This window comes from Felis catus, chromosome A3 (assembly GCF_018350175.1).
Source record: "Felis catus isolate Fca126 chromosome A3, F.catus_Fca126_mat1.0, whole genome shotgun sequence".
Lineage (NCBI taxonomy): Eukaryota > Metazoa > Chordata > Mammalia > Carnivora > Felidae > Felis > Felis catus.
Window position 1 is genome coordinate 38,999,958 of NC_058370.1, and position 27,794 is coordinate 39,027,751.

The 27,794-nt window shown below is 37.5% G+C and overlaps 1 protein-coding gene across 18 annotated transcripts in view; it reads right to left on the minus strand.

Moving 5' to 3' along the window:
* The window catches only part of TASP1 (taspase 1), a 298,108-nt gene that overhangs the window by 174,360 nt on the left and 95,954 nt on the right, over positions 1 to 27,794 (minus strand). For 10 of the 18 annotated variants that reach the window (XM_045053884.1, XM_045053888.1, XM_045053885.1 and 7 more), the window contains 2 exons: positions 16,244 to 16,363; positions 11,261 to 11,339 (listed from right to left, as the gene is read on the minus strand). In XM_045053884.1, the coding sequence (XP_044909819.1) occupies positions 11,261 to 11,339; positions 16,244 to 16,363 (199 nt within the window). The remainder of the gene's footprint in view (positions 1 to 11,260; positions 11,340 to 16,243; positions 16,364 to 27,794) is intronic. The other 8 variants (XM_045053892.1, XM_045053893.1, XM_045053896.1 and 5 more) reach the window with 2 other exon arrangements.

Sequence of the window (27,794 nt, forward strand, 5' to 3'; positions counted from 1 at the left end):
TACCATACCCAGACCTGAGCACAGGATAAAGCCTCTAAAACAGGTTGTTTTATAGCATGAGAGCAATTACAAGTCATCTGACTTAAGAGCAAAATACCTGAACTCACATATACATGAAAAGACATCCTTCATATCCCTTAAAATTATGTTTTGAAGAATATTTAATGACACATCATTAATTTTACAATATAAAGCATAACACAAACTGAAAAATCTCCCAAAAATATTAGTACAGACTACCACAGGATGGCAAAATTATCAGTTTTGTTTTCCAAGCTCTTTTCAATGAGCATGTGTTATTTCACAATTAGGAAAAAAAAATCCACTCATTTAAAACTTCTAAGATGCACGATAACCAAAGCTGTCATACTGAACTGGTTTCCTAGAAAATGACCTACCATAATTCAGAATTGTACTTAACTTTGAACCATCAGTGACTTTACTTATGTAAAAAGCAGGAAATAATATATTAATAGTTCATCAGATATGAAGTGACATAATTAAAATAAGCAACAGTGTCAGAATAGAATTCCCATCCCAGATAATTACCTTAGTTCTTAGAAATGTACTGGTAGTTTAAATACTCTGTTATCTGTAAATGAACAATATTTCTTCCCCACCCCCACTAACCAAACAGTCCAAAGAGTCAAGTGCTTTTAAGATGATGATGTTTATGAATGTTAGGGTTTTATCTATGCTCACATCTAGAAGTCATAATTCACAGAAAGATTTCTCATGGCATGACTCTCAACCCAATGTATTATATACCAAATTATTCCAGCTTAAGTAGTTGCTCATTACCCTGAGCCCCCCAAGAATCCTGTTGACTGTAAGAAGATGATGCAACAGGACTAGGACAGCCTGAAAAGGCAGATAAAAGAACCAGAGTAGGCTGAAGAGTCTGGAATCCAACTCAGTAGAACTCACAGCAATGTATTTAACTTATTGACCAGTTTTGCCTCTCATTGTCTGAATCATTGCTAATCATTCCTGAACAATCTCAGAGATAAAAGATCTATCTCTCTATCTTCCAAAAGTATGAGCATCTCCCTACTCAAAAAGATCCCCACTTCATACAAAAGAATATTTAAAAACTAAGTCAAAGCCATCTAGAGATCCTACATTAAGCTCTATACACCTTGCACTCACCCCTCTATTTAGGCATCCTCCATTCTCACCAGAATAACCACTCTCAATACTTCCCTTAACATTCCTCTCAGCCCTGAATCATCTGGGCTTGACCTAGCTTACTTATACCTGTTATGGATTTAATTTTTGTATCCCCTCACAAATTCATATGTTGAAGCCCTTATCTCTTATGTGGTAGTATTTGGGGAGAGGTAATTAAGGTTATATGAAGTCATGAGGATGGGACACTCATGATAGGAACAGTGTCCTTATAAAAAGAGGAAGAGAGGAGCGCTTGGGTGGCTCAGTCAGTGGGTGTCCGACTTCAGGTCAGGTCATGATCTCACAGTCCGTGAGTTCGAGCCCCATGTCGGCTCTGTGCTGACAGCATGGAGTCTGCAGCCTGTTGCAGATTCTGTGTCTCCCTCTCTCTGTCCCCTCCCTACTCACGCTCTGTCTCTGTCTCTCTCAAAAATATATAAACATTAAAAAAAATTTTTTTAGATAAAAAATAAATATAAAGAGGAAGAGAAACCAGAGCTAGCTTGCAAGCTCCAGCAAGAAGAAAGATGAAAGATATATTGTGACAAAAAAGCCAAAACATGGGAGGAGAATAAGGAATGTTGGCTGAGAAGATTTGTATGTTTAAATAGGGTGGTCAGAGAAGATCTCAGTAAGAAGGTGAACCATGTGAATAAAGAGTTGATGAAGTGGGAGGCAGCAGCTTAAGCTACTGAGGGTAGAGAGCTAACAGGAAAGGAAACAACTGAGGCAAAGTTCTGAAGGTAAGAGTGTGCCTGGCATGTTTAAAATACAGTAAGCAGCCAATGTAGCTGGAACTGAATAAGTAAGGGAAGAAAAGCAAGAGCTGAAGTCTGAGAAGAAAGTGGGAACACTGTATACAAGGCCTCAGAGGCCCTTCATAAGGACCTCAGCTTTTCCTCTGAGTCAGATGGGAAGTGACTGGACAGTTCAAAGAAGAGGTATGGCATGATTTGATAGGTTAGAACCCCAACTCTTATGTTAAGAACTGAATAAAAGGGCAAAAGAGCAAAAACAAGTACCAGCTAGGGGGTTACTGAAAGAATCCAGATTGGATGTGATAGCACACTGAATCTGTTGGTAGCAGTGGAGGTGCTAAGAATTGTCAGACTATAAATATACTTAGAATAGTCTGAGTTTGTTGTTGGCTTGGATGTGGGTGAGGAAGGGAAGGGGAGGGAAGTAGAGGGGGGGAAGGGAAACCAAACCAAACCAAACAAAAGGGGATCAAGCATGAATCCAACATTTTGACCCGAGCCACTAGGAGGCTGGAGTTGCCATTTGCTGTGTGGGAAGACTGCAAGAGAAGCAGGTGGCAGGCGGCAAAGAGGATACAATATCAAGAGCTCATATTTGGACATGCTAAATTTGAGATGCCTATCAGATATATGACTGGAGACTGAACAAGCAGTTGAATATACAACGGTGTCCTGGGAGAAGCCCAGGTTGGAGATAAAAATGGGGGAGTCATCAGCATATATATGGATGGTACTTAGCCATTAGACTGGTAAGAACACCAAAGGAGTGGGTATACAAAGAGAGAAGTTCAAGGACTAGGTCTCAGGGTACTCCAAAACTGAGAAGTCAGGGAGATGAGAAACATTAACAAAGGAGACTGGGAAGGAAAACCAAGAAGCGGTAACATAGTCCCCAGCCCTTGAGGAAGAGGGCTGGCTCAGAATCGCTGGCTCACAGGGGCGCCCTCATGGCCCAGTCAGTTAGGCATCCACCTCTGGATTTCAGCTCAGGTCATGGTGAGTTCTATAGCCCCATGTTGAGCCCCGCATTGGGCTCTGCACTGACAGCATAGAGCCTGCTTGGGATTCTCATTCTACTCTCTCTTCCTACCAACCCCCTGCCTCACTCTTTTGGCTCAGGTTTGTGAGTTTGAGCCCCATGGGTCAAGCCCCACATGGGGCTTTGCACTGACAGCACAGAGCCTGCTGGCATTCTTTCTCTCTCTCTACCCCTCCTCTGCTCATGCTTTCTATCAGAATAAATATATAAACTTTAAAAAAAAAAAATCACTGCCTCAGAAATACTTAAGCAAAAGCCTGGTCTCAGTTTTTTGCATTTTTTATCACACCAACCTTTGAACTTATTCCTGGCAAGCAATGGCCACATCCTCACCACGTTCAGGGGTCTAGAACTTCCCAGAGCCAAAATCTAGAAAAATCAAAGAATCTACAAAATCAGAAATCACTGGGCCACATACCAGAAACCAAGTAGCAGATCTTTCTTCAGGCCAAAACACTTTAAAAAAGAGGGACTGAAGCTTGTGTCTCCTGAACTCCAGTCAACTGCCATATAACTGCTGGATTCACTGTTTCTCTTTAAGAAAAAAAACATACTATACAGACAAGTAACGGCATACCAGTGTTAAGGTCAATCAGAGCATAAACTTAATCTCCTTCTGTTTTCCTCCTTCTGATCTTCTAATCCTCAATCTGCTCTTCCTTTCCATAGCCAGAGAAAGATCACAGATATATCTTACATTATGCATCTATGTGTTACTAAAAAATTATGTGTGATTCTGACTTTGGCAAATTAAATAAAATTTTAAAGTACTATATAAAGAAATTACATGGTGAATAATCTTTTTGAAATGAGAAGCATCCTTCTAGAAGAGTGAGGAATCACATATACATTTCTTTCATTTAATGAAATGTATTTGACATATGACATTGTGTAAATTTAAGGTGTACAACATGTTAATGATATATTTATACACTGTAATATGATTGCCACTACAGCAATAATTAGCACCTCTATCCCATTACATAATTATCATTTCATTTTAGTGACTGAAATAATTAAGTTCCAGTCTCTCAGCAACTTAGATGATTATAATAATCATCATCTGTCTTAATTTTAACTTGTCTAGTAAGCACTTATTAAGTGCAAGGCCCTATGCCAGGCACTCAGGAAAAACAAATATACCCACAGGTACCCCCTTTTCTCAAGAGCTTATGTCACTACTTAAGAAAAGCTAAAATAGTTATTTTCACCAAAAAAAGTAAAAAGCTGAGAATAAAAAAAACCTTTTATTGTAGTTTATTAATTGTAGTTTATTAATTCTAAATTATTGTTTTTTCACAGTTAAAATTTTCTAAAATCAGGAGATGCATTTTAAATTTTTTTTTTTTCTTCAACGTTTGTATTTATTTTTGGGACAGAGAGAGACAGAGCATGAACAGGGGAGGGGCAGAGAGACAGGGAGACACAGAATCGGAAACAGGTTCCAGGCTCCAAGCCATCAGCCCAGAGCCTGACGCGGGGCTCGAACTCACAGGCCGCGAGATCGTGACCTGGCTGAAGTCGGACGCTTAACCGACTGCGCCACCCAGGCGCCCCAGGAGATGCATTTTAATTGATGACATCCTCCTGTGCCTCCTCTCTAGGCTGCAGCTGTGACATAGCACTGCCTCTAGTGGTAAGTAAGCTGTTCCAATTGTTGACCCTTCAGTTGAGTTATGTGCCACGTTGAAACTACATGTTTTGAGTTTACCTGTCACTTACCATGGGTTCAAAAGGAGTATAGTATGATACAGAATTGAAACAAAAAGTAATTAAAAACATAGGAAGGCATGGAAACAGCAATGGCACATGAAATTACTATCAGTGCAACAAATATTTCTTGTTGGAGGAATTCCCCCAAGTTGTATATTTTCTTGTAAAGCAACAACCATGTGTTAAGTGATGAGAAAGAAGAGTGTCATTCTATTATTGGCAGTCTCCTCCCCCCACCCTCCAACCCCCACCCCACTTAATATATGTATCTTATATTGTGTATTTTACTCGTGGATATGACATCAAACATATAAGCAACAAAAGCAAAAATCGGTAAGTGGGACCACATCAAACTAAAAAACTTCTGTACAGGAGCAATTCTTATCAAAATAATGCCAGCATTCTTCACAGAGCTAGAACAAACAATCCTAAAATTTTTATGGAAACAAAAGACTCCAAACAGCCAAAGCAATCTTGAAAAAGAAAACCAAAGCTGGAGGCATCACAATCCCAGACTTCAAGCTATACTACAAAGCTGTAATCATCAAGACAGAATGGTACTGGCACAAGAACAGACACTCAGATCAATGGAACAGAATAGAGAACCCAGAAATGGACCCACAAATGTATGGCCAACTAATCTTTGACAAAGCAGGAAAGAATATCCAATGGAATAAAGACAGTCTCTTCAGCAAATGGTGCTGTGAAAACTGGACAGCGACATGCAGAAAAATGAACCTGGACCACTTTCTTACACCACTTTCATACAAAAATAAACCCAAAATGGATGAAAGACCTAATGTAAGACAGGAAGCCATCAAAATCCTAGAAGAGAAAGCAGGCAAAAAAAACCTCTTTGACCTTGGCCGCAGCAACGTCCTACTCAACAGGTCTCAGGAGGCAAGTGAAACAAAAGCAAAAATGAACTATTGGAACTGCATCAAAATAAAACGCTTCTTCTGCACAGCGAAGGAAACAATCAGCAAAACTAAAAGGCAACCGACAGAATGGGAGAAGATATTTGCAAATGACATATCAGATAACTGGTTAGTATTCAAAATCTATAAAGAACATATCAAACCCAACACCCAAAAAACCCAAATAATCCAGTGAACAAATGGGCAAAAGACATGAATAGACACTTCTCCAAAGAAGACATCCAGATGGCCAACTGACACATGAAAAATGCTCAACGTCACTCATCATCAGAGAAATACAAATCAAAACTACAATGAGATACCACCTCATCCCTGTCAGAATGGCTAACATTAACAACTCAGGCAACAACAGATGTTGGCGAGGATGCAAAGAAAGAGGATCTCTTTTGCACTGCTGGTGGGAATGCAAGCTGGTGCAGCCACTCTGGAAAACAGTGTGGAGGTTCCTCAAAAAATTAAAAATAGAACAACCCTACGAGCCAGCAATTACACTACTAGGTATTTATCCAAGGGATACAGGTGTGCTGTTTTGTAGGGGCATATGCACCCCAATGTTTATAGCAGCACTATTGACAATAGCCAAAGTATGGAAAGAGCCCAAATATCCATCAACGGATGAATGGATAAAGAAGATGTGGTATATATATACAGTGGAGTATTACTCGGCAATTAAAAAGAATGAAATCTTGCCATTTGCAACTACGTGGATGGAACTGGAGGGTATTATGCTAAGTGACATTAGTCAGAGAAAGACAAATATCATATGACTTCACTCATATAAGGAATTTAAGATACTAAACAGATGAATGTAAGGGAAGAGAAGCAAAAAGAATGCAAAAACAGAGAGGAGGACAAAACATAAGAGACTCATAAATATGGAGAACAAACAGAGGGTTACTGGAGGGGTTGTGGGAGAGGGGATGGCTAAATGGGTAAGGGGCATCAAGGAATCTACTCCTGAAATCATTTGTTGCACTATATGCTAACTAACTTGGATGTAAATTAAACAATAAACAAACAAACAAAAACAACTTCTGTACAAGAAAAGAAATAATCAACAAAATGGAAAAGCAACCTATGGACTGGGAGAAAATAATTACAAACCATATACCTGATAAGGGGTATAAAATTATGGAAAGAGCCTAAATGTCCACCAACTGATGAATAAAGAAGATGTGGTTTAGATATACAATAGAATACTACTTGGCAATGAGAAAGAATGAAAGCCTGCCATTTGCAACAATGTGGATGGAACTGGAGGGTATTATGCTAAGTGAAATAAGTCAGTCAGAGAATGACAGATATCATATATTTTCACTCAAATGTGGAACTTGAGAAACTTAATAGAAGACCATTGGGGAAGGGAAGGGGACAAAATAGTTTCAAACAGAGAGGGAGGCAAACCATAAGAGATTCTTAAATACAAAGATGAAACTGAGGGTTGATGGGGGGAGGCGGGAGAGAGGGGAAAATGGGTGATGAGCATTGAGGAGGGCACTTGTTGGGATGAGCAGTGGGTATTCTATGTAGGCGATGAATCATGGGAATCTACTCCAAAACCAAGAGCACACTGTATACACTGTATGTTAGCCAACTTGACAATAAATTATATTTATAAATAAATAATAAATAAATAAGTAAAATAAATTAAATTAAATTAAATGATAAGGGGTTAATATCCAAAAGACATGAAGAACTCCTACAACTCAATAGCAAAACACAAATAGCAAGATTAATGTATCAGCAAAGGACTTGAATAGATATTTCTCCAAAGACACACAATTGGCCAACAGGTACATAAAAATGTGTTCAACCTCACTAATCATCAGGGAATTGCCAATCAAATCATAATGAGACATCACCTCATACCCGTTAGAATGGCTAGCATCAAAAGGACAAGAGATAAATAAAGTTGGTGAAGATGTAGAGATATTCAAACCATTGTACACTGTAGGTGGGAATGTAAAATGGTGCACCTGCTATGGAAAACAGAATGGGGGTTCCTCAAAAAATTTAAAATAGGAGTATTATATGATCCAACAACTCCACTTCTAGGTATTTATCCAAAAGAATTGAAATCAGAATCTTGAAGAGATTTCAGCACCTCCATGTTCACTGCATCATTATTCATAATAGCTGAGATGTGGATACAACCTAAATGTCTACCAACAGATAAATGGGTAAAGAAAATGTGGCATATATGTATAACAGAATATTATTCAGCCTTAAAAAAGAAGGAAATCCTGCCATATACAACATGGATAATCCTTGAAGACATTATGCAAAGTGAAATAAGCCAGTCACAGAAGAACAGATACTGCATGATTCCACTTATATGAGGAACCTAAAATAGTCAAACTCATAGAAGCAGAGAATAGAACGGTGATTGCCAGGGACTGAGGGGAGGGGGAAATGGGAGTTGATAGTGAAAATTCATAAAGTTTCAGTAATGAAAGATGAATAAGTTCAAGGGTCTGCTGTACAATATTGTGCCTAAAGTTAAAAATAGTGTATTATACATTAAAAATGTTAAGATGGGGCATTATACATTAAAAATGTTGTTAAGATGGGGCACCTGGGTGGTTCAGTCGGTTGGGGGTCCAACTTCATCTCAGGTCATAATCTCATGGTTTGTGGGTTCAAGCCCCATGTCCAGCTCTGTGCTAGCAGCTCAGAGCCTGGAACCTGCTTCAGATTCTGGGTCTCCTTCTCCCTCTGCCCTCCCCTGCTCATGCTGTCTTTCTCTCTCAAAACTAAAATAAACATTTAAAAATGTTGTTAAGAAAATAGATTTCATGGTAAGTGTTCTTATTGCAATAAAAAAAAATACAAATCAACCAATGTTTTTTTTAGATAATGGTGTACCTTATAAAAGGTGTGACTTCAATTCAATGAAACACAGTTAAGTATTGAATCACTTCTCTGAGCCAAGAAGTATGTTATGTGCCTTACATACGTCTACTTATTCAATATTAAGGTACATATTCCTACTTTACAAATAACCTCATGCCAGGGTCACAGGCAGTAAGTGAAACAGACTGAACAAGAACGCAGGTATCTACCCTGCTCCCTTCCTAACTAGACAAATTTCCATGATGCCAGAACCTTAGTCAGAGTTTACACGATCAGCTCCTGCCACACTACTCTCTCTTCCCCACTCCCCACTCCCCACTCATTCCTCCCCACCCAGTGATGAGAACAAGGTGATGGATCATTATCCCTAAGGCTAATGATCAAATCACCTGTGTGGCCTTGGGAGAGCCCTACCCTGACTATAACTATCTTCCCTCTGCCTTTCAATTATTGCCTTCCAAGAACTATAAACCTAAAATGTAGGCCAGGTCTCTAAATTTTCTGCAACAGCCTAAGGCACCAGTCTATTTTGGCCAAACAACCAGAATTCTGTGCACCGCCTTTCTTCTGACTTGGTCACCCAACTCTGCCATGTGTTTTCACTGTCAACCTCATAGCAACAACCCCAGGAGGAACAAGTGTGAAGAAATCACACAAAAGTCCCAGGAATGGCAGGAAGTGGAGACTTGCTCTATTTCCCTCAGGCTCTGAGGACTGATGATGATTAGTCCTTAAACTTCAGAATGATATAACATGACAAACTGGGCATCCAAGTTTAAAAGCTGCACTGGATGTCATGAACTAGAAAACCAAAAGTTACCTTTAGTCATATGAAACTATGTTCAATTGATGCAAGATGAACAAAGGAGAAAATATCCAAGGGGAAGGGGAAAAGACCTTAATTTTACAATTTTAGTTTTACCCACCCACTGCACTGTACTTAATAGAATCAAATCGGGGACGCCTGGGTGGCGCAGTCGGTTGAGCGTCCGACTTCAGCCAGGTCACGATCTCGCGGTCCGTGAGTTCGAGCCCCGCGTCAGGCTCTGGGCTGATGGCTCAGAGCCTGGAGCCTGTTTCCCATTCTGTGTCTCCCTCTCTCTCTGCCCCTCCCCCGTTCATGCTCTGTCTCTCTCTGTCCCAAAAATAAATAAACGTTGAAAAAAAAAAATTAAAAAAAAAAAATAGAATCAAATCGATGAAATGTGTTTCTATTCCAACTTCCACATCACCAATTAAAAGGAGAGAGGAGGACAATCCCAAAGAGATTGAATTTCTTTTCCAAAACGACAGTCAGGCAGGCTTTCAGGATTTCAGCTTAGAGTACAATCCAGATCTCCTAACATCTAGACAATTAGAGTAACATTTAAACAATCCCAAACCAACTCACTGAATAACCTAATGACCAAAAATAAAGTCCATACAACATATACTGAGTAATACTCCTTTGGGAAAATAAAAATGAAACAATGTATTATCTACTTCGGACTTCAGTTCGTTCAAATACCACAATTTTCTGTCAACATAGGGCCATACTTAATTATGTGAACAAGCTAATTTCTAAATATCATGCATAGAGATTTCCATGTGCCACCAACATTAAATTAAAAATTAACTCCTATTATATTATACTCATCTCCTCAAAAATGAAAGAATGAAAACCAATTTTTTGCCAATTATATTATTAGTATGATTAAGATTCAACATTAATTCATGTTTAGACTTCACCTGATAGATCAGTGACACAAAAAACACCAGATCACCAAGAGAAAGCACAGAGAGAAATGAAGGAAAGTAGAGAGGCCCAAGACTGGAATTGTTAGAAATGGGAAGAGTCTGTGAAGTGAGCAAAGATGGAGCAGGCCAGAGGAACAGGACAAACCAAGAGTTCCAGGATCTACGCTATGACAGAAAGGAGAGAGCTGCCTGTAGCAGAGACCACAGAGTCAAGAGTAAGCAGGAAAACAGGACTAGACTGGATTGGGGGTTTGTTAGTATGGTTGAAATAGAAACCAAAGTGGCAAGCAACTGTAGAAAGGAAGGAAGGAAAGGCAGCCATATCCATCCACCTGATAAAGCCTGAGGATATTGAGGAGAAAGGCTTAGGACTGTAACTTGAGAGATAACACAGCAAAGGGGATGATTTTATTTTGTCAACCATGCATATCACCACATTGAGAGAAAAGGCTTCAAGTATACCTACGTAAGTATATGAAAACCTGGATCTAGACACCAACCATTCTGCCCATTAACCAACCCCCAACACACACACACACACACACAATTTCTAAATGATAATGACTTCTAATATAGATACAAAAAGAGGACCTACATTTAATTAAAAGTATAGTTAGAGGGATAAATGTCATAAAACATACATTTTGAAATACATCTTATATTTTATGCCAACATTTTAATCAAGAGATTATCTTAGTTTTGAAATGCCTTATTACTTTTATATCTTCTGTGATCTAAATCTGGCACTATCATGAGTCACACTAGGGGGAAAAACATTAAAACTATAATTGTTATAGTTAACTCCAGACGTGTAATGAAAATGTTAGGAAAACATTTATACTGTGATACGTACATTGTGAAACAATTTTTAAAACCTCCCAAATATCAAAGATCTTTCATGCATTAATGCACCTGTCTATGCAATGTCTCAGCACATGCTTTATGTTTACATAAAAATATTGCTTTACGTTTACATAAAAATATTGTTTTCAATCATTAAATGACCTAACAATGTTGAAGTTATGAAATATGGTCATGAAAGCAGCAAATACCTGAGGTACTCACAGCTGTGGAGTAGGGATTATGAGCTCCAGTGTTTTCAGCCCAGCAGCCACATCCATACAGAGCAGCCTGGGAAAAAAGAAAATAGATACATAGAGTATTTCAGAAATATTATATGTAATTACTAGCTTTCAACAGAAGACAAAATCATACCCATCTAATAAAGCCTGGTTTAATAATGATGTATATCAAATGTGAAATAATACCAGAGACTGTGTAAGACCTACCTAAACAATGGTTCTAACACTATCTAAACTATATATTCCAACTATTGTATTAATCTAAAATTTTTCAGAAACAGTAAGAGAAAGTTTCTTAGACTCTCATCAGCAGTAGTTCTGTTCCTTCCTTGAAAAACCTTTCCCCTATTGCAGTTTGTCAGCGGAGTTTCTCTTCTGGCCCCTTGAAATCACCCCCATGGTTGCCTTAAAATAGTGGTTCTGAAACTAGGTATATGTCAAATTGTTTGAGAAGCTTGGTGATAAGAACCATGGTTCCCAGATATTCTGATTCAGTGGTCTGGGGTTTGGCCAATGAATTGCCATTATTAATCAGGGGCCTGTGGTAGGGGGTGGGGCTGGGATGCAGGGGGTCCTCCTGGCATACCCTAAGAAACCCTATTTGGGAGGGTTTTTGCCATGCCTCCCTTAAAGTGGCACAGTAGGAACTGCAAACAGTTATTACCAAAGGGCCCATTATATGCTCACCACTGTGCTAGATTCTGCCAGATATAAAGAAAGGAGGCAAATAGGTCAATTCAAGCTAATCACTTTATGAGGTGGTAGAGCAGATTTATTTGGCTGAAACCACCCATAACACAAATTACTATGGTTTCATAAAAGAACATGACAATTATTTCTATTTTGTTTCTAATAATGCCACCCAGAATGCCTGGATTCACCTCTCCAATTCCACAATGACTTCTCTGCCTTTGGGAGGGGAATCAAAACTGATTAACTTTTCCAGTCCTTAGTTAGAAGTAGAATTAGAAACATCTTTTGATAGCCATCCCAGAGAAATATAAGAAAGACTGCTCAAGAATGCTCACCACCACAAGTTTGGTAAGAATAGCAAACTGAAACCATAGATGTCCATCAGTAAAGAAATGGCTAACTGTTGGCACAGCAATGTGTGGGATTCATTGCAGAGGTTCAAAATAAAGAATTAAAAATTTTAAGAAGATGTTTAGGAACTAAAGAGAAAGAACCCCACACATATTGTTGGGCTGGGAGGAGGAGGAGGAGGAGGAGGAGGAGGAGAAGTCAGCAACAAGCTACGATACACTGAGTATGCAGCATGACTTATCACTGATGGAGAAAAAAATACGTTCCCATAAAAGAGAAAAAAGTAACTGCTATTTCTAGGAGCTTACTTGTAAGGACTGGGGGAAGAAGCTAAGACTGGGAATGCTGACCAGACAGACTTTAGCTTTCTACAGTATTGTATCCTTTTTTATAAGGACTTTAGAATTCATTTGCTTCAATATTCTACCCAGAGCAGGAATTTGTGAACTATTCCTCAAAACTTTGAGATGCACACACACCCTATTCCCCTAATCACCCTCCTTGAGAAATAATCCAAAGTCCAAGATAACTGGAGATGAAGTACCCTATGCCATCCCCAGATGCCATTGACAATAACCTTCTTAAAAGTAGAACCAAGAACTGAACACAACACTCCCATGAGGCAAACAGTAGGAAATCTATTATAGCCTTAGAAAACACAATGCTTCTAAAATACACAAGACTGTTGAGTCAGAGTAGTAACTGAAAGCCCTATAGAAGTGATTTCAGAATAAAACTAGCAGACTTGTGGGATAAGCCATTCATCTGGTACTACCTAGGACAGGTGCTAAGTCAGTCAAAGCCTCAGAGAACTTGTGACCTGAGGAGAAGGGCCCATTCTTCCTTCTTTGAAAACCCTGGACATTAGTCCACTGTCCTTTCCATTCCCAACAATTATCTTGACCAGGAACCTGCACCCAAAAATAACAAACAGGGCCACAAGGACAGCTCTTAGAAACCCAAAGGTCATTTTTTTTTTATAAAAGAAAAAAACACTTATTCTTACTCTTTGTTTCTTCTCTCTAAGCAAATTCCTTTTATGCTACCTCCCCTCAATTTCATGACCTAAAGCTGTCTTCCTTCTTAATCTTCTGAAATCAATTGGGCTGAGACAGTGATAGGTCAGATAAAAGAAAGAATCAGAGATTGTTCGTCTCTTATCCACTTCTTTGGATAAAACATAACATTAAGCAGGCCTTAAAAAAAATAGCTTCCTTCTTTTCAGTAGTAAAATTTCATTAACATTTTAAAAAATATGAACATTCACTACAAACAGGTCATATAAATATTATCATCATCATTATTATTATTATTTAATCTTCTTTGGGACTTGTTTTCCTTTATAAAATGAGGATTATAAAACCCCAACCTCATAATATTGTTGTAGGATCACACGAATGAACACACTTGTTGCATGTAGCAAGAGATTAATAACAGTAGCTATAGCTGTTATTATCAGGGACTGTGATAAGCAACTTAAATGCATTGCATCACTGAATCTTCTAGAACTTTGTTAAGGTACCTATTTATCCCCATTTTACAGTTATGGAAAGTGGAGCTTAAAGACTTTGAATAACTTGTTTATGGTAAAGAAACTGCAAAGTGGGGAGGTGAGATTAGAATAAAGGTTTACCTGACTCCAAAGTTCACACTCTTAACCACTAAAATCAACTGCCTATTTGTGTGGGAGTAGGTTGCGGGTGAGGGGAGAGTGGAATTTAATAATTCCTTTCTTGTGTCCCAGTTGTAAATTCTAATTAGTGTTGGTAAGCCAAGCAAGTAAGTTCTAATTCAAATTGCCATTTCACCATCTGAATGGTTGTTATCATATATACAGAGCAGGGTAATATGTTAAGACTCTTAAATAGTTCACTTGTGCATTTAGAATGTATTTAAAAGCACCTAGTTTTGTCATATTTTTTAAAAAGCCATTTTTTTCAATACTTTGCTTGTATATTTTGTCTCATTCCCTCCTGATTGTCAAGAATGGTTCCTTACTGGGGCGCCTGGGTGGCGCAGTCGGTTAAGCGTCCGACTTCAGCCAGGTCACGATCTCGCGGTCTGTGAGTTCAAGCCCCGCGTCGGGCTCTGGGCTGATGGCTCGGAGCCTGGAGCCTGTTTCCGATTCTGTGTCTCCCTGTCTCTCTGCCCCTCCCCCGTTCATGCTCTGTCTCGCTCTGTCCCAAAAATAAATAAAAAACGTTGAAAAAAAAAAAATTAAAAAAAAAAATAAAAAAAGAATGGTTCCTTACTGTCATCTGATGTTTACGTATTTCCAGGTTTATTATATCTCCTCTATCTAAGCAATATAATCCAATTAAGCAAATGCATTTTCCTGTGAAGTACCTTTACTTCTATCCACCACACCTCTTCCTGATTTTCAGCTCCCACAAACTGTGTCTTCATAAACTAGCCAAGTGGCACAAATCAACAAGTTTAAGTTTTACAGAAGTGTTTCTTTTTCCAGGACATCCCATGTGTAGTGGCAGAATGGCTTCATGATTGTTCAATGAAATATTCTGCTAACATAGTCCATAACTATCCTTGGTTCTGTTGTTGCTATTTTGCTAACTAAAACAAACAAAAAACAGTGAGAAAGTCATGGGAATTGCAATGCAATGAAGGCGGCTAATACTGGCTTTTCTTTCTCCTTCTCCACCAAGGCATCCAAATCTGATATGCCAAGCTTGGTTCTTATCCCAAATTTGACAAATACACAGGGCTTTATAATGTGGAAAAACACCATGACCAGACAAAGGCTTTTTATAATGAGTTCAAAGCATTGTACATATGTTGAGTAATCATTCCTCATAAATCCCCTTGTATGGTAGACAAAGAGTAGCACAAAATTAATTATTCTTCCCTACCCCTTCCCTCTGCCATGGGACTGTAAGTGGCCTATAGACTATAAAGGGCATATCAAGGAACATCACTTGGGGCTTTGCAAAGATGTCCTCCATGAATCAGATCACCGGCCTCCAAGCATTCACTCACCACCACGTCCAAAGCAACTGTGATACCGACTCTTCCTCAAATGTGAGGGACAAAGCATACAGAGCATGCCAAGCAGTGCCCTGAGTGTAACATGAGATCCAAGTACTGAGCTTAAGCACAGTCCCTGCAACAACTTTAACAGACTCCATGAGTCATTAGTTCACTCAACAAATATTTATTAAGCCCATAAGTAACGTACCAAATTGGTTTATACTCAGAAAGCTTACTAGATCAAATGGACTGTGAAATCCTATTCTCTGTACAGAACTAAAGTTTGGAGATGGGGGGAAGGAGGAATGGTAAAGAAAATGTGCAAGTGAAACAGGAATAAGCCAGTTACACATAAAAAAGACCCCCCTTATATCTAGATTCCTTGAATGGGATCATGTGTTGGTTCCATTGCTGAAATGCTTAACCAGAGGAGGATTTTAGAGGGTCAAATTTTTACTGTTCCTTGAATGGAAGAAATATAAAAATGTAACTCTAAAGTCATTTTCCCACCTAAAAAGCAGGCCACAATATAGTCAGGTAGTGCTTACCCCTAACGAATAGGACATTTGCAAAGAAAGAAATGGAAGATCATACATATTTACTGAATGTATACTAAATATCAAGTACCCAGCCTTTTTGAAGTAACAACATACAATATTACTGATTGTAAAGATCATAGAGAACTCTATTGCCATGAGATAGTTTTTTTTTAGAATCTTGAAATGATATTTGATGATTTGTATTACATAAATACTAAACACACACACACACACACACACACACACACACACACACACACACACACCATAATATCATTTATTTTTTCTAAAGAAAAAATGTTTTTACTGGCTTTAAAAAATGGTGAGCCAGAAAACTCCATGTTTTAAATTAACAAGCCAGTTTAAAAACCCCATAATTACTTACCTGTCCAACCCTCCCTGGATGCTTCAAGGCCAAGCCTCCACTGGAGACAGCAGCAGCAACGTTCCCTTCGTGGTCCACAACTACAGCGCCCACTGTGTCCAAAGTGCCCGAGTCATTCTCCTGGAGAGCAAGCAGGGCATGGGCACTCACTAAGCACAGTGTGTCACAATTCGATATGACCACATAGCACTTTTCAGTACAATCATGACAGAATTCACCAATCTGCTAAAATTATCTATTATCAAGTTGCCACTAAAACCCTGTTCAAGTCAAAATGTATTTTCTACCGAAAAATCCTGAGCAGAAGCTGTCTTGTTGCTTTTCTCTAATAATAAGCCATGCATGCCTTTCTAAGGGAGAAAGAAAAAACACAATCTAATATAAATTAGTGTATAACAGTGCCCCCTAATCTCAAGTATTAAGTTCATGATTGAAAAATCGGTAGAGGAATCTATCCATGGCATAAGTAAATCAATAAATGACATTAACAGTATTTTCTAAAATATTTTATACAAATTTCTAAAAGTAATGTCCTCAGCACAATAAATGAAGAGAATGGCATTTACAATCTTGAAGTATACTATGCTATAATTTTCTTTTACAATTCCTTCCTTATGAGAAATTTATGGCCACCTCCCTCCTCTGCTGTGTTAATAATATGCTTGCCAAATATACAGCAGAAAACGGCACATTTCTGGGAGGCATCTTTGTGTTTCTGAGTCTTGTTCCAGGTCACACAGGCTTAAGGCTTTTCACATGTATTGACTATAAGCAGCTGTCTCCTACCTCAAATATTTCTGGGTCGCCTGTGCAAGACAGATAAAGTTTAAAATACTGGATAAAAATCAGAATTATGGGAAGCAGGAAGTAAGTTTCATTAAAAAAAAAACTCTTTGTATATTCAAAAGGGAGGCTACTGCAGGTCTTTAGGTTAATGGCAATCACAGTAGTTTTCCTACACTAGAGCACTGGTGTTTAAACTGTGCACCAGAACTCAAGACTCCCACCCTCACTCCCAGCCCCAAGAATGCAGGAAAGAGCCAGGCACAACCCCACCAGGTTCAACAAGAGCAGTTCCTCCTCCTATGCTGTTAACCATACTACTGAGCAAGACTTCATCTGTACTTGAGGGATTCCCAGCTAAGAAGTTTCAGAAATGCCACATTCAGGCAATCCCCAGAAAAGTCAGTGACTTCCTAGGACCACCACAGAAGTTGAATAATGCCGAGGGGAGTTCTGAAATATTGGAGACATGTGCAAACGAAAGATTTTTACTTGAAGCAAACTGACAAATCCAGAGGTAGAGTATGCCTCAACAAATATTCCATTAGTTTGTTAGGAGAAGGTACATCTATACATGTACGTTTCTTTGGGCTTTGCTCTAGATTCTAACTCCTCTTAAATATACTGATACACTATGATATTACTTAAATACAAAATGTGTAATTGACTGAAATAAGTGCTTTATTCCCACTCTCCCTTTTAACCACAGCTAGGGGACGTCTAGCCAATGGATCCACATGACCATATCCCAAAATACCACAGTTCTGCGGGTGGCAGGATACCTGACTTTCAAGGACAGTTCCCCAACCTGACTATAAATTCTGAGGAAAGGCCTGATCCACAGTTTCATTTTGCACATAGCAGACATTCAGGCATACTTATTCTTTAATTAGGAGGAAATAGTGCATGTCTGCATCCGTGGTGTCACAGAAACAAGCCAAACAAGTGACGACACATGCCAGGTCATTCTAACATCAGGGTCTCAGTCTTCCGTCTCCTTTTCTCAAGATTCAGTTTCATGCAAATCCACAGGATGCCACTATCTTAGGGAAGACTTAACAATAATTAGGTTTGTTCATTTGGTATGGAAGAAGTGAAGTTTATCTTCTTTGGTAGGTAAGATGAAAGTATCAAAGTAAAGAATTGCATTAGACACATTTTATTCCAGGAAAAAAAGAAAAAGAAGCGGGGGGGGGGGGGGGGCGGGGGGGGAATCCCAAAGAGAAATGTACTTTAAGGAGAAACATTTCATTATTCTAAGAAATAATTCCTAAATCTTTATACTCTTGCACTTCAACCTCAGATAAAGAAGTGTTTGTTCCTTACCCAAATACCAAGTCTTATGTCTTCTACAGGAGGCCTTCTCAAACTTTAAGGTACACACAAATCATCTGAGAATCTATTAAATGTAGATTCTGATTAAGTAATCTGGCATTGGTCAAGACTGTATATCTAACAAACTTCCCCCATAATGCTGATGTTGCTGGTTCCTAGAACCTACCTTAGGAAATAAGGTAAGACAGCATCCTACAGGATTCATTTTCAGCCAAATATCTGTTCTACTCATTTTAAGGCAAATAATTTTATGGGCACAAATATGCTGAAGGAGAAATTTAAACCACCTAAGACTATCATTATGTCAGCATAAAAGATTTAAGTTCTATCTGGTTCAACTATCAGTTGGTAGCGTATCACCATGATCATACCACAATGAACATAGAGTATTTTAAACTATTGATCTCATACTGTTTTTTTAAAAATAGATAACTCTCATATGAATAAATATAAACTGTAAAACACTTCCTTAACAACAATAAAGTCAAGAAAGGGTATTAGTTCATTAACTGTGACTTTTGATCCCATGCATTCTGTAAAACAGAATTTTACTAAGGGGATACATAATGTATACATAATGATATACATTACTTATAAGACAACTCTCTTAGCATTTCAATCATGATATCATAAACTATGAGGACTCATGTCTAACGAAACTACTATAGAAAAATACAAAAATATTATACATAGATGGATTTACTGTAACTTAGTTTTCAAAAATGAAAAATCAAGCAAAAAATAAAGAATCCTGTTCCAAATTAAGCTAAATATTCCTAAGGGCTTGCAACACCTGCAAAAATCAGAATTACTTCATAAATATTCAAGAATTAGTTCATATATTTCACATTCTGAAAGGCAAATTTAAGGATGATGAAGTAATATTTAAGCATTTTTATGAAGTGTAGATAAATTGAGTGAAAGACAAACACTGGTATTTTGGCCATAATAATTTCACAGAACTCATTTGTACAGAAATGAAATCTTAGAAAGGTTAAAAAACACACAATGACTGTTACTATATAGAGCTACTATTATGCTCTTACACTCCATAAATACTTGAAAGTATATGCACCACATAGGTACACATGCACTTATTGTCCTTGACTGAAACATGCTATTTGCATTATTTTTTTGATAAAATTGTGACTAAAAAGCAACTGTACAGACCATAGTTCTCCTTATAATAAACACATGTATCTAAAGTTGGCACAGAGATTTCATGTGTTATGGAAAACACTGAAATAAAATTTTCTTCAAGTAACCAAGAAACTAGTAATCACTGGTGGGCTTAATGTCAAAAGTTTTTATTATTCTCTGCTCCAAATTGGAGACTGCTATTACACAATTGTGTAAAAATTAAATTAGGTAACACGTGAACTACTTTAAAAGGAATAAATCTCTTAAAACAAAGTTTACGTACTTCCCACCAGAAAATTATGCCTCTAACCTGCATTCTAACTCAGAAATCTGCCAAGACACACCATCTATCAGTTACTTATCTCATTAACCTGGTATTTCTTCTACACAGAATTACTCAAATATCAAAGAGCTATAAGGAAAGAATAATATCTCAAATATATAAGTGCATCCTGAAATTGGTATATGGTGGAACTATCCTAATACAATAATAAAGACAGAAATATATTTTTTGAGAAGATACCAAACCTTCATAATACACTTTTGTTAGGTTTATGAGCTGTATTATAACTGACATGAGTTTCCACTTGAGCAAAGCAGATGACTGATGCCCTCCATGACAATATATCAACGGCAGCATAAAGCTTTGCGATCTTTTAGTATCCTAACCATGGAATGATAGCTCTGGCTACAAGAGACCTAGATCTGGCTCCATGTCTATCTTCCACAAACCAGCCCCACAGTGGGGCCACTGTAGGTTTAGAGTATATCAGGTATGTGTAAACAAAGTATGATTTAGCTAGAATTACCTACTCTCATGTGTCTGGCTTGGCTGAAACCAAGGAAAATGTGGATATAAGAACACCCAATGACCGTTTTCTTCTCTCTTCACCCTTCTGATGCCCAATACTATAAATGATGTTTCTGTGAACTACAGTCAAGATGTCTACCGTTAAAGACATATAAATGACTAACAGACACATTAAAAATCACTCATCATCATGGAAATTCAAATCAAAACCACAATAAGATATCATCTCACATCTGTCAGAATGGCTAAAATTAACAAATCAGGAAACAACAGATGTTGGCGAGGATGGGAAGAAAAGGGAACCCTCTGACACTGTTAGTGGGAATGCAAACTGGTATAGCCACTCTGGAAAACAGTATGGAGGTTCCTCAAAAAGTTAAAAATAGAGCCACCCTACGACCCAGCAATTGTACTACAAGGTATTTATCCAAAGGGTACAAAAATGCTGATTTGAAGGGGCATATGCACCCCAATGTTTATACAGCACTATCAACAACAGACAAGTTATGGAAAGAATCCAAATGTCCACTGACTGATGAATGGATAAAGAAGATGTGATATCTATATAAAATGGAATATTACTCAGCAATCAAAAAGAATGAAATCTTGCCATTCCAATGACATGGATGGAACTAGAGAGTATTATGCTAGGCAAAGAAAGTCAGTCAGGAAAGGATACATACCACATGATTTCACTCATATGTGTAATTTAAGAAATAAAACAGATGAACATAAGGGAAAGAAAGGAAAAATAAATAAGATAAAAACAGACAGGAGTGCCTGGGTGGCTCAATTGGTTAAGCATCTGACTCTTGATTTCAGCTCAGGTCATGATCTCACGGGTTCATGAGATTGAGTCCTGCATCAGGATCTGTACTGACAACATGGAGTCTGCTTGGGATTCTCTCTCTCCCTCTCTCTCTCTGCTCCTCTCCTGCTCTCTCTCTGCCTCAAAATAAATTTTAAAAATGAGTAAATAACTTTAAGAAAATAAAACAAAAGAAAAGAAAAACAGAGAGAGAGGCAAACAATAAGAGACTCTTAACTATAGAGAACAAACTAAAAGTTGATGGAGGGAGGTGGGTGGGGGATGGGCTAAATGAGTGATGGGCATTAAGGAGGACACTTCTTGGGAAGAGCACTGGGTGTTATATGTAAGCAATGAATCACTAAATTATACTCCTGAAACTAATACTACACCAATATGTTAACTAACTTGAATTTAAATAAAATCTTAGAAGAAAAAAAGTGTCTATTCTTAAATAATTCTTTATTGTCTTTAACAAATATGCATTAAATATCTGTGAAGCACCACATAAATTAGTGCCAAACATATCTACAACAAAGGGAAAAAAAGTAAATAATAATTGTTATTTATTTTCTAAATCACTCAACAAAAATAAAAAACTTAACAAAAAATTTTTAGCTCAAAATAAAAATAAAGTTAAAAAAGCATGGGTTATGCTCATGGATTGGAAGAATAAATATTGTTAAAATGTTAAAATTACCCAAAGCAATCTACACATTCAATACAATCCCAATCAAAATTGCACCGGCATTCTTCTCAAAGCTAGAACAAACAATCCTAAAATCTGTATGGAACCACAAAAGACCTCAAATAGCCAAAGTAATATTGAAGAAGAAAACCAAAGCCGGAAGCATCACAATCCCAGACTTTAGTCTCTACTACAAAGTTGTAATCATCAAGACAGTATGGTATTGGCACAAAAACAGACACATATACCAATGGAATAGAATAGAAAGCCCAGAAGTGGACGCACAAATTTATGACCAACTAATCTTTGACAAAGCAGGAAAGAGTATCCAATGGAAAAAAGACAGTCTCTTTAACAAATAGTGCTGGGAGAACTGGATAGCAACAGGCAGAAGAATGAAACTAGACCACTTTCTTAACACCATTCACAAAAATAAACTCAAAATGGATGAAGGACCTGAATGTGAGACAGGAAATCATCAAAACCCTAGAGGAGAAAGCAGGAAAAAACCTCTCTGACCTCAGCTGCAGCAATTTCTTACACGACACATCTCCAAAAGCAAGGGAATTAAAAGCAAAAATGAACTATTTGGACCTCATCAAGATAAAAAGCTTCTGCACTGCAAAGGAAACAATCAACAAAACTAAAAGGCAACCGACAGAATAGAAGATATTTGCAAATGACATACGGATAAAGGGCTAGTATCCAAAATCTATAAAGAACTGACCAAACTCCACACCCAAAAAACAAATAATCCAGTGAAGAAATGGTCAGAAGACATGAATAGACACTTTTCCAAAGAAGACATCCAGATAGCCAACAGACACATGAAAAGATGCTCAATGTCACTCATCATCAGGGAAATACAAATCAAAACCACACTGAGATACCACCTCACGCTGGTCAGAGTGGCTAAAATGAACAAATCAGGAGACTATAGATGCTGGTGAGGATGTGGAGAAATGGGAACCCTCTTGCACTGTTGGTGGGAATGCAAATTGGTGCAGCCGCTCTGGAAAACAGTGTGAAGTTTCCTCAAAAAATTAAAAAAAAAAAAAAATTAAAAATAGAAATACCCTATGACCCAGTGATAGCACTGCTAGGTATTTACAAGGGATAGAGAGTGCTGATGCATACGGACACATATACCCCAATGCTTATAGCAGCACTTTCAACAATAGCCAAATTATGGAAAGAGCCTAAATGCCCATCAACTGATGAATAGGTAAAGAAGATGTGGTTTATAGATACAATAGAATACTACTTGGCAATGAGAAAGAATGAAAGCCTGCCATTTGCAGCAATGTGGATGGAACTGGAGAGTATTACGCTAAGTGAAATAAGTCAGTCGGAGAAAGACAGATACCATATGTTTTCACTCATATGTGGATCTTGAGAAACTTAACAGAAGACCATGGGGGAGGAGAAGGGGAAAACAAAGTTACAGAGAGGTAGGGAGGCAAACCATAAGAGACTCTTAAATACTGAGAACAAAGTGAGGGTTGATGGAGGGTGGGAGAGAGGGGAAAGTGGGTGATGGTCATTGAGGAGGGCACCTGCGGGGATGAGCACTGGGTGTTGTATGGAAACCAATTTGACAATAAATTATATTTAAAAAATTAAAAAATAAAAAAAATATTATAGAACTGGAAAAAAAAGGCATGGGTTAATCATGCTCTTAAGGGATTTTAATATTCTACATTACAGCTTTAATTATAAATTCATACCATAACAAAGTTCCAGAGGATTACCTAAAGTTCCAAACTCTCAAAGACCACAAAGGGTAATGCTTTCCAAATGGCAGAATACTTACACAGTGTTCTAAGGCTCGCAACATTCAAGGTAAAAAAAAAAAAGCAATGATTTTAATCTTGGTTTTTAAAATAACATTTCAATTAACTACAGTAAGGTGTGTTTTTTTTGTTGTTTTTGTTTATTTGTTTTTGGGGTTGTTTCTTGTTTGGTTCAAAATGGAACAGTTTGAGAGCCTCGGTGTGCATGTTGAGTGATCATGTATAAGTGATGGAAAAGCCCAGATGAACATACTCATGACTTAACTTATTACATAGCTGAAGAGTAAAAACCACAAGGGGAGTTCCACACAGCTTTAAATCATTTTTATTCATATTCATATGCTACATAATTAAAATTATTTTATACTTATAATGAACCACTGGTTAAGGAGAGTAAACGTAAGATATACTGGAGTTGAAATAAAAATTGAGGAATTTAAGAATGATAATTCTGACAAAGCCCTTAGATAATATTAGCTAGATCATTAAATTGCATTCATCTGATCAACATGCTTAGATAATCCATCTCAATGACTTCAAATATCAGTTTAAAAATATGATGATGAATATATCCAATTTGGCTTCTTAATTTTCTGGAATAAATATTAATCACAATTTTTAAATTTAAATCAAAAATTTTTAACCCTAAATTAAATATACACCCAGAATTTAAACCTCTATGTACTTACCCAAGAGAAATCAAAATATATATGACAAAAGACTTGTCAAAATGTTCACAGCACTTTTAACTGCAATAGCCAAACCTGGAAACAACACAATGCCTACCTATCAAGAGGGTAATGGGTACACACATTGTGATACAGGCAGTAGGGAAGGAATGCCCAGCAATGAAAAGGAACTAGTGATACACACAACAGTATGGATAACCTTTTAGACATATACTGAATCAAAGAAGGTGGACACAACAGAGTACATAACATATGATCCCATTTATATGAAGGTTCAGAAAGGGTAAAACTCCTCTATGGTGAGAAAGAATCAGAAAAGTGTTGTTTTGGGAGGCAAGGTTGACTATGAAGGAGCATGAGAAAATTTTCTGGAGCAATGATGTTTTATATTTTGATAGTGGTATGTGTTACATGGGTTTATAAATGTCAAAATTCATCAAAGATGAATTAAGATGTGTGCACTGCACTGTACATTAGTTTTACCTTTAAAAAAATCAATAGCAGATGTATTTATCTAAAAGTACACAATCAAGAATTCAAAACCAAGTCATGAATAAATTTTGTAATTTTTTCCTAATATTATAACACATTTATATTTATGTTTATATAACGTTTAATACACATTTGATTACAATCAATTTTAAGTAGTAAGTATTTTAAGTAGGGGGAGAAGGTGATAGAAAACATCAAAGAGGTGGTAAAAAAAATATATATATATGGATGAGAGAGTCTAACAAATGTCCAACTGGAAGGAGCACACAAAATAAAGAAGAGAAAATAATGAAAGAAAGAAAGCTAAAATTTCCCACAACTGCTGAAATATAAGAATCCAGGGGGTGCCTGGGTGGCGCAGTCGGTTAAGCGTCCGACTTCAGACAGATCACGATCTCGCGGTCCGGTCCTTGAGTTCGAGCCCCGTGTCAGGCTCTGGGCTGATGGCTCAGAGCCTGGAGCCTGTTTCCGATTCTGTGTCTCCCTCTCTCTCTCTGCCCCTCCCCCGTTCATGCTCTGTCTCTCTCTGTCCCAAAAATAAAAAAAATTAAATTAAATTAAATTTTAAAAAAAGTTGAAAAAAAATATAAAAAAAAAAAAAAAAAAAAAAAAGAATCCAGATCCCCCAGAAGCCACAAAAGGAAAGGAGCCAGATAGAAAGAAAAGATCACCTACAACAGAATGAGAGAATTTCCCAAACCCCAATGAAAGCCAGAAGACAGTGGTACATCTTCAAGGTACACAGAGAAAAGGAACTATAAACCTAGAAGTAGGTGCCCAACAAGATTACCTTTTAGGAACAAAAATAAAATAAAGGCATTTGTAAATGAATAAATAAAATGAGGTTACCACCAAGAGATCTGCACTTAATGAAAGCCTGAAGGACCATTCTTTTTAATACTACAAGCTGCCCTCCATGGAGCATGATTAATACTATATCCTCTCTACCACTGACTCACGAGCACACCTAATCTCCCTTTCTTGGCTCAACTTTATTTTTTTTCCATAATATTTCAACATTGTCTAAACTGTACAATTTATTTTTGCATTATTTAAATTGCCAATCTCACCCACAAGATTGGAAGCTCCACAAAGGCAGTAATCTTTGTATAGTTTATTCACTAAAATTTGCTAAGCACTGAGAAAAGTACTTGACATCTCTTAGGTATTCAATAACTATTTGTTGAATGGATGCATGAATAAACAAGTGAATTATATACTTCAAGAGAATGAAAATAATTGCTGTGATCTGAAGGTCTGTGTCCTTCCAAAATTCACATGTTGAAATCCTACCTGCCAACGTGATGCTATTAGGAGGTGGGGCATTGAAACACAGCAGAGCCCTCATGAATGGAATTAATGCCCTTCTAGAGAGGCCCTTGAAGCTCCCCTGCCCCTTGGGCCATATGAGGTTACAGAAGAACAAAGATAGCCATCTAGAAGCAGGCCCTCAACAGACACCAAATCTGCCTGGGGCTTCATGTTGGACTTCCCAGCCTCCAGAATTGTCAGAAGCAAATTTCTGTTGTTTATAAGCCACCCAGTCTATAGTATATTGTTAGAGCAGCCCAAACAGATTTAAGAAAATAATCCTAGTAGGACAGTCAGGCATGAAAGAAGGAATAAGTAAGCAAATGAAATGGCAAAACTGATGTAAATCAAAACTAATATTATCTTTAAAAATAATAATAACATGCTATTAGAATGTCAGGTTGGGTTTTAAAATATGGCTACATGTTATTTATAAGGGATGTGCCTAAAGCATAAGGATATGGAAAAGTTAAGAGTAAATGGGGAAGAAAGTGATATACCAAACAAGTACCAATCAAACATAAGCAAAGTAAGTTTTAAGACAAAAGGTATTAATAGTGATAGAGTCTCTACATCACAAATGCTGAAAGTTTAACTGCACCAGATATAATTAGAGATACAATAATTCTAAATTTGTATGTACCTTAAAAAGAATAGCCTCAAATGTACGTAAAGCAAAAGCACACCAACAAGGAGAAAGCAATAAACCATACCTCATGATGAGATATTTCAACACCTTTCTCTCAATTACAAGTAAGAAACAGGAGACCCAAATTATACATCAAAAAGTGTGATTGTGGGGCGCCTGGGTGGCTCAGTCGGTTGAGCGTCCGACTTTAGCTCAGGTCACAATCTCGCGGTCCGTGAGTTCGAGCCCCGCGTCAGGCTCTGGGCTGATGGCTCAGAGCCTGGAGCCTGCTTCCGATTCTGTGTCTCCCTCTCTCTCTGCCCCTCCCCCGTTCATGCTCTGTCTCTCTCTGTCTCAAAAATAAATAAATGTTAAAAAAAAAAAAAGTGTGATTGCAGGTACACCTGGGTGGCTCAGTCGGTTAAGTCCAACTCTTGATTTCAGCTCAGGACATGATCTCACAGTTGGTGAGTTTGAGCTCTGAATCAGGCTCTGCACTGACAGTATGGCGCCTGTTTGGGATTCCTCTCTCTCCCTCTCTCTCTGCCCCTCTCCTGCTCCCTCACTCTCTCCCTCTTTCTCTCTCTCCAAAAATAAACTAGTAAAAAAAATTTTTTTAATTTAAAAAGTGTGATTGCAAAGGGAACAATTAGAGGGGAGCAACAATTAGAGGGGAAACATTACTTTCAAACACATATAAATATGTGTAAAAACTGATCATACACTAAACCATAAACTAAATTACAACAAATTTCAAGAAATGGTATCAAATAGAACATGCTTTCTGAATATGATACAATTAAGTTAGGAGTCAATAAAATTAAATAAAATTTGGAAATTAAAAAAAAAAACTTTGAAATAACTTATGACTCAAATAAGAAATCTAAATAGAAACAAAAATATTTAATAATGAATGATAATAAAAATATTACATTTCAAAATTTGTGGCATACAGCAAAAGTGGTAGAGAAAAATTTATACCCCAAATGTTGGTATTAGAAAAGAACAAAAAGGGGCCTAAGTGTCCAACTAAGGAAGTTAGAGGACAATATAAACACAAAGAGAAAGGAGAA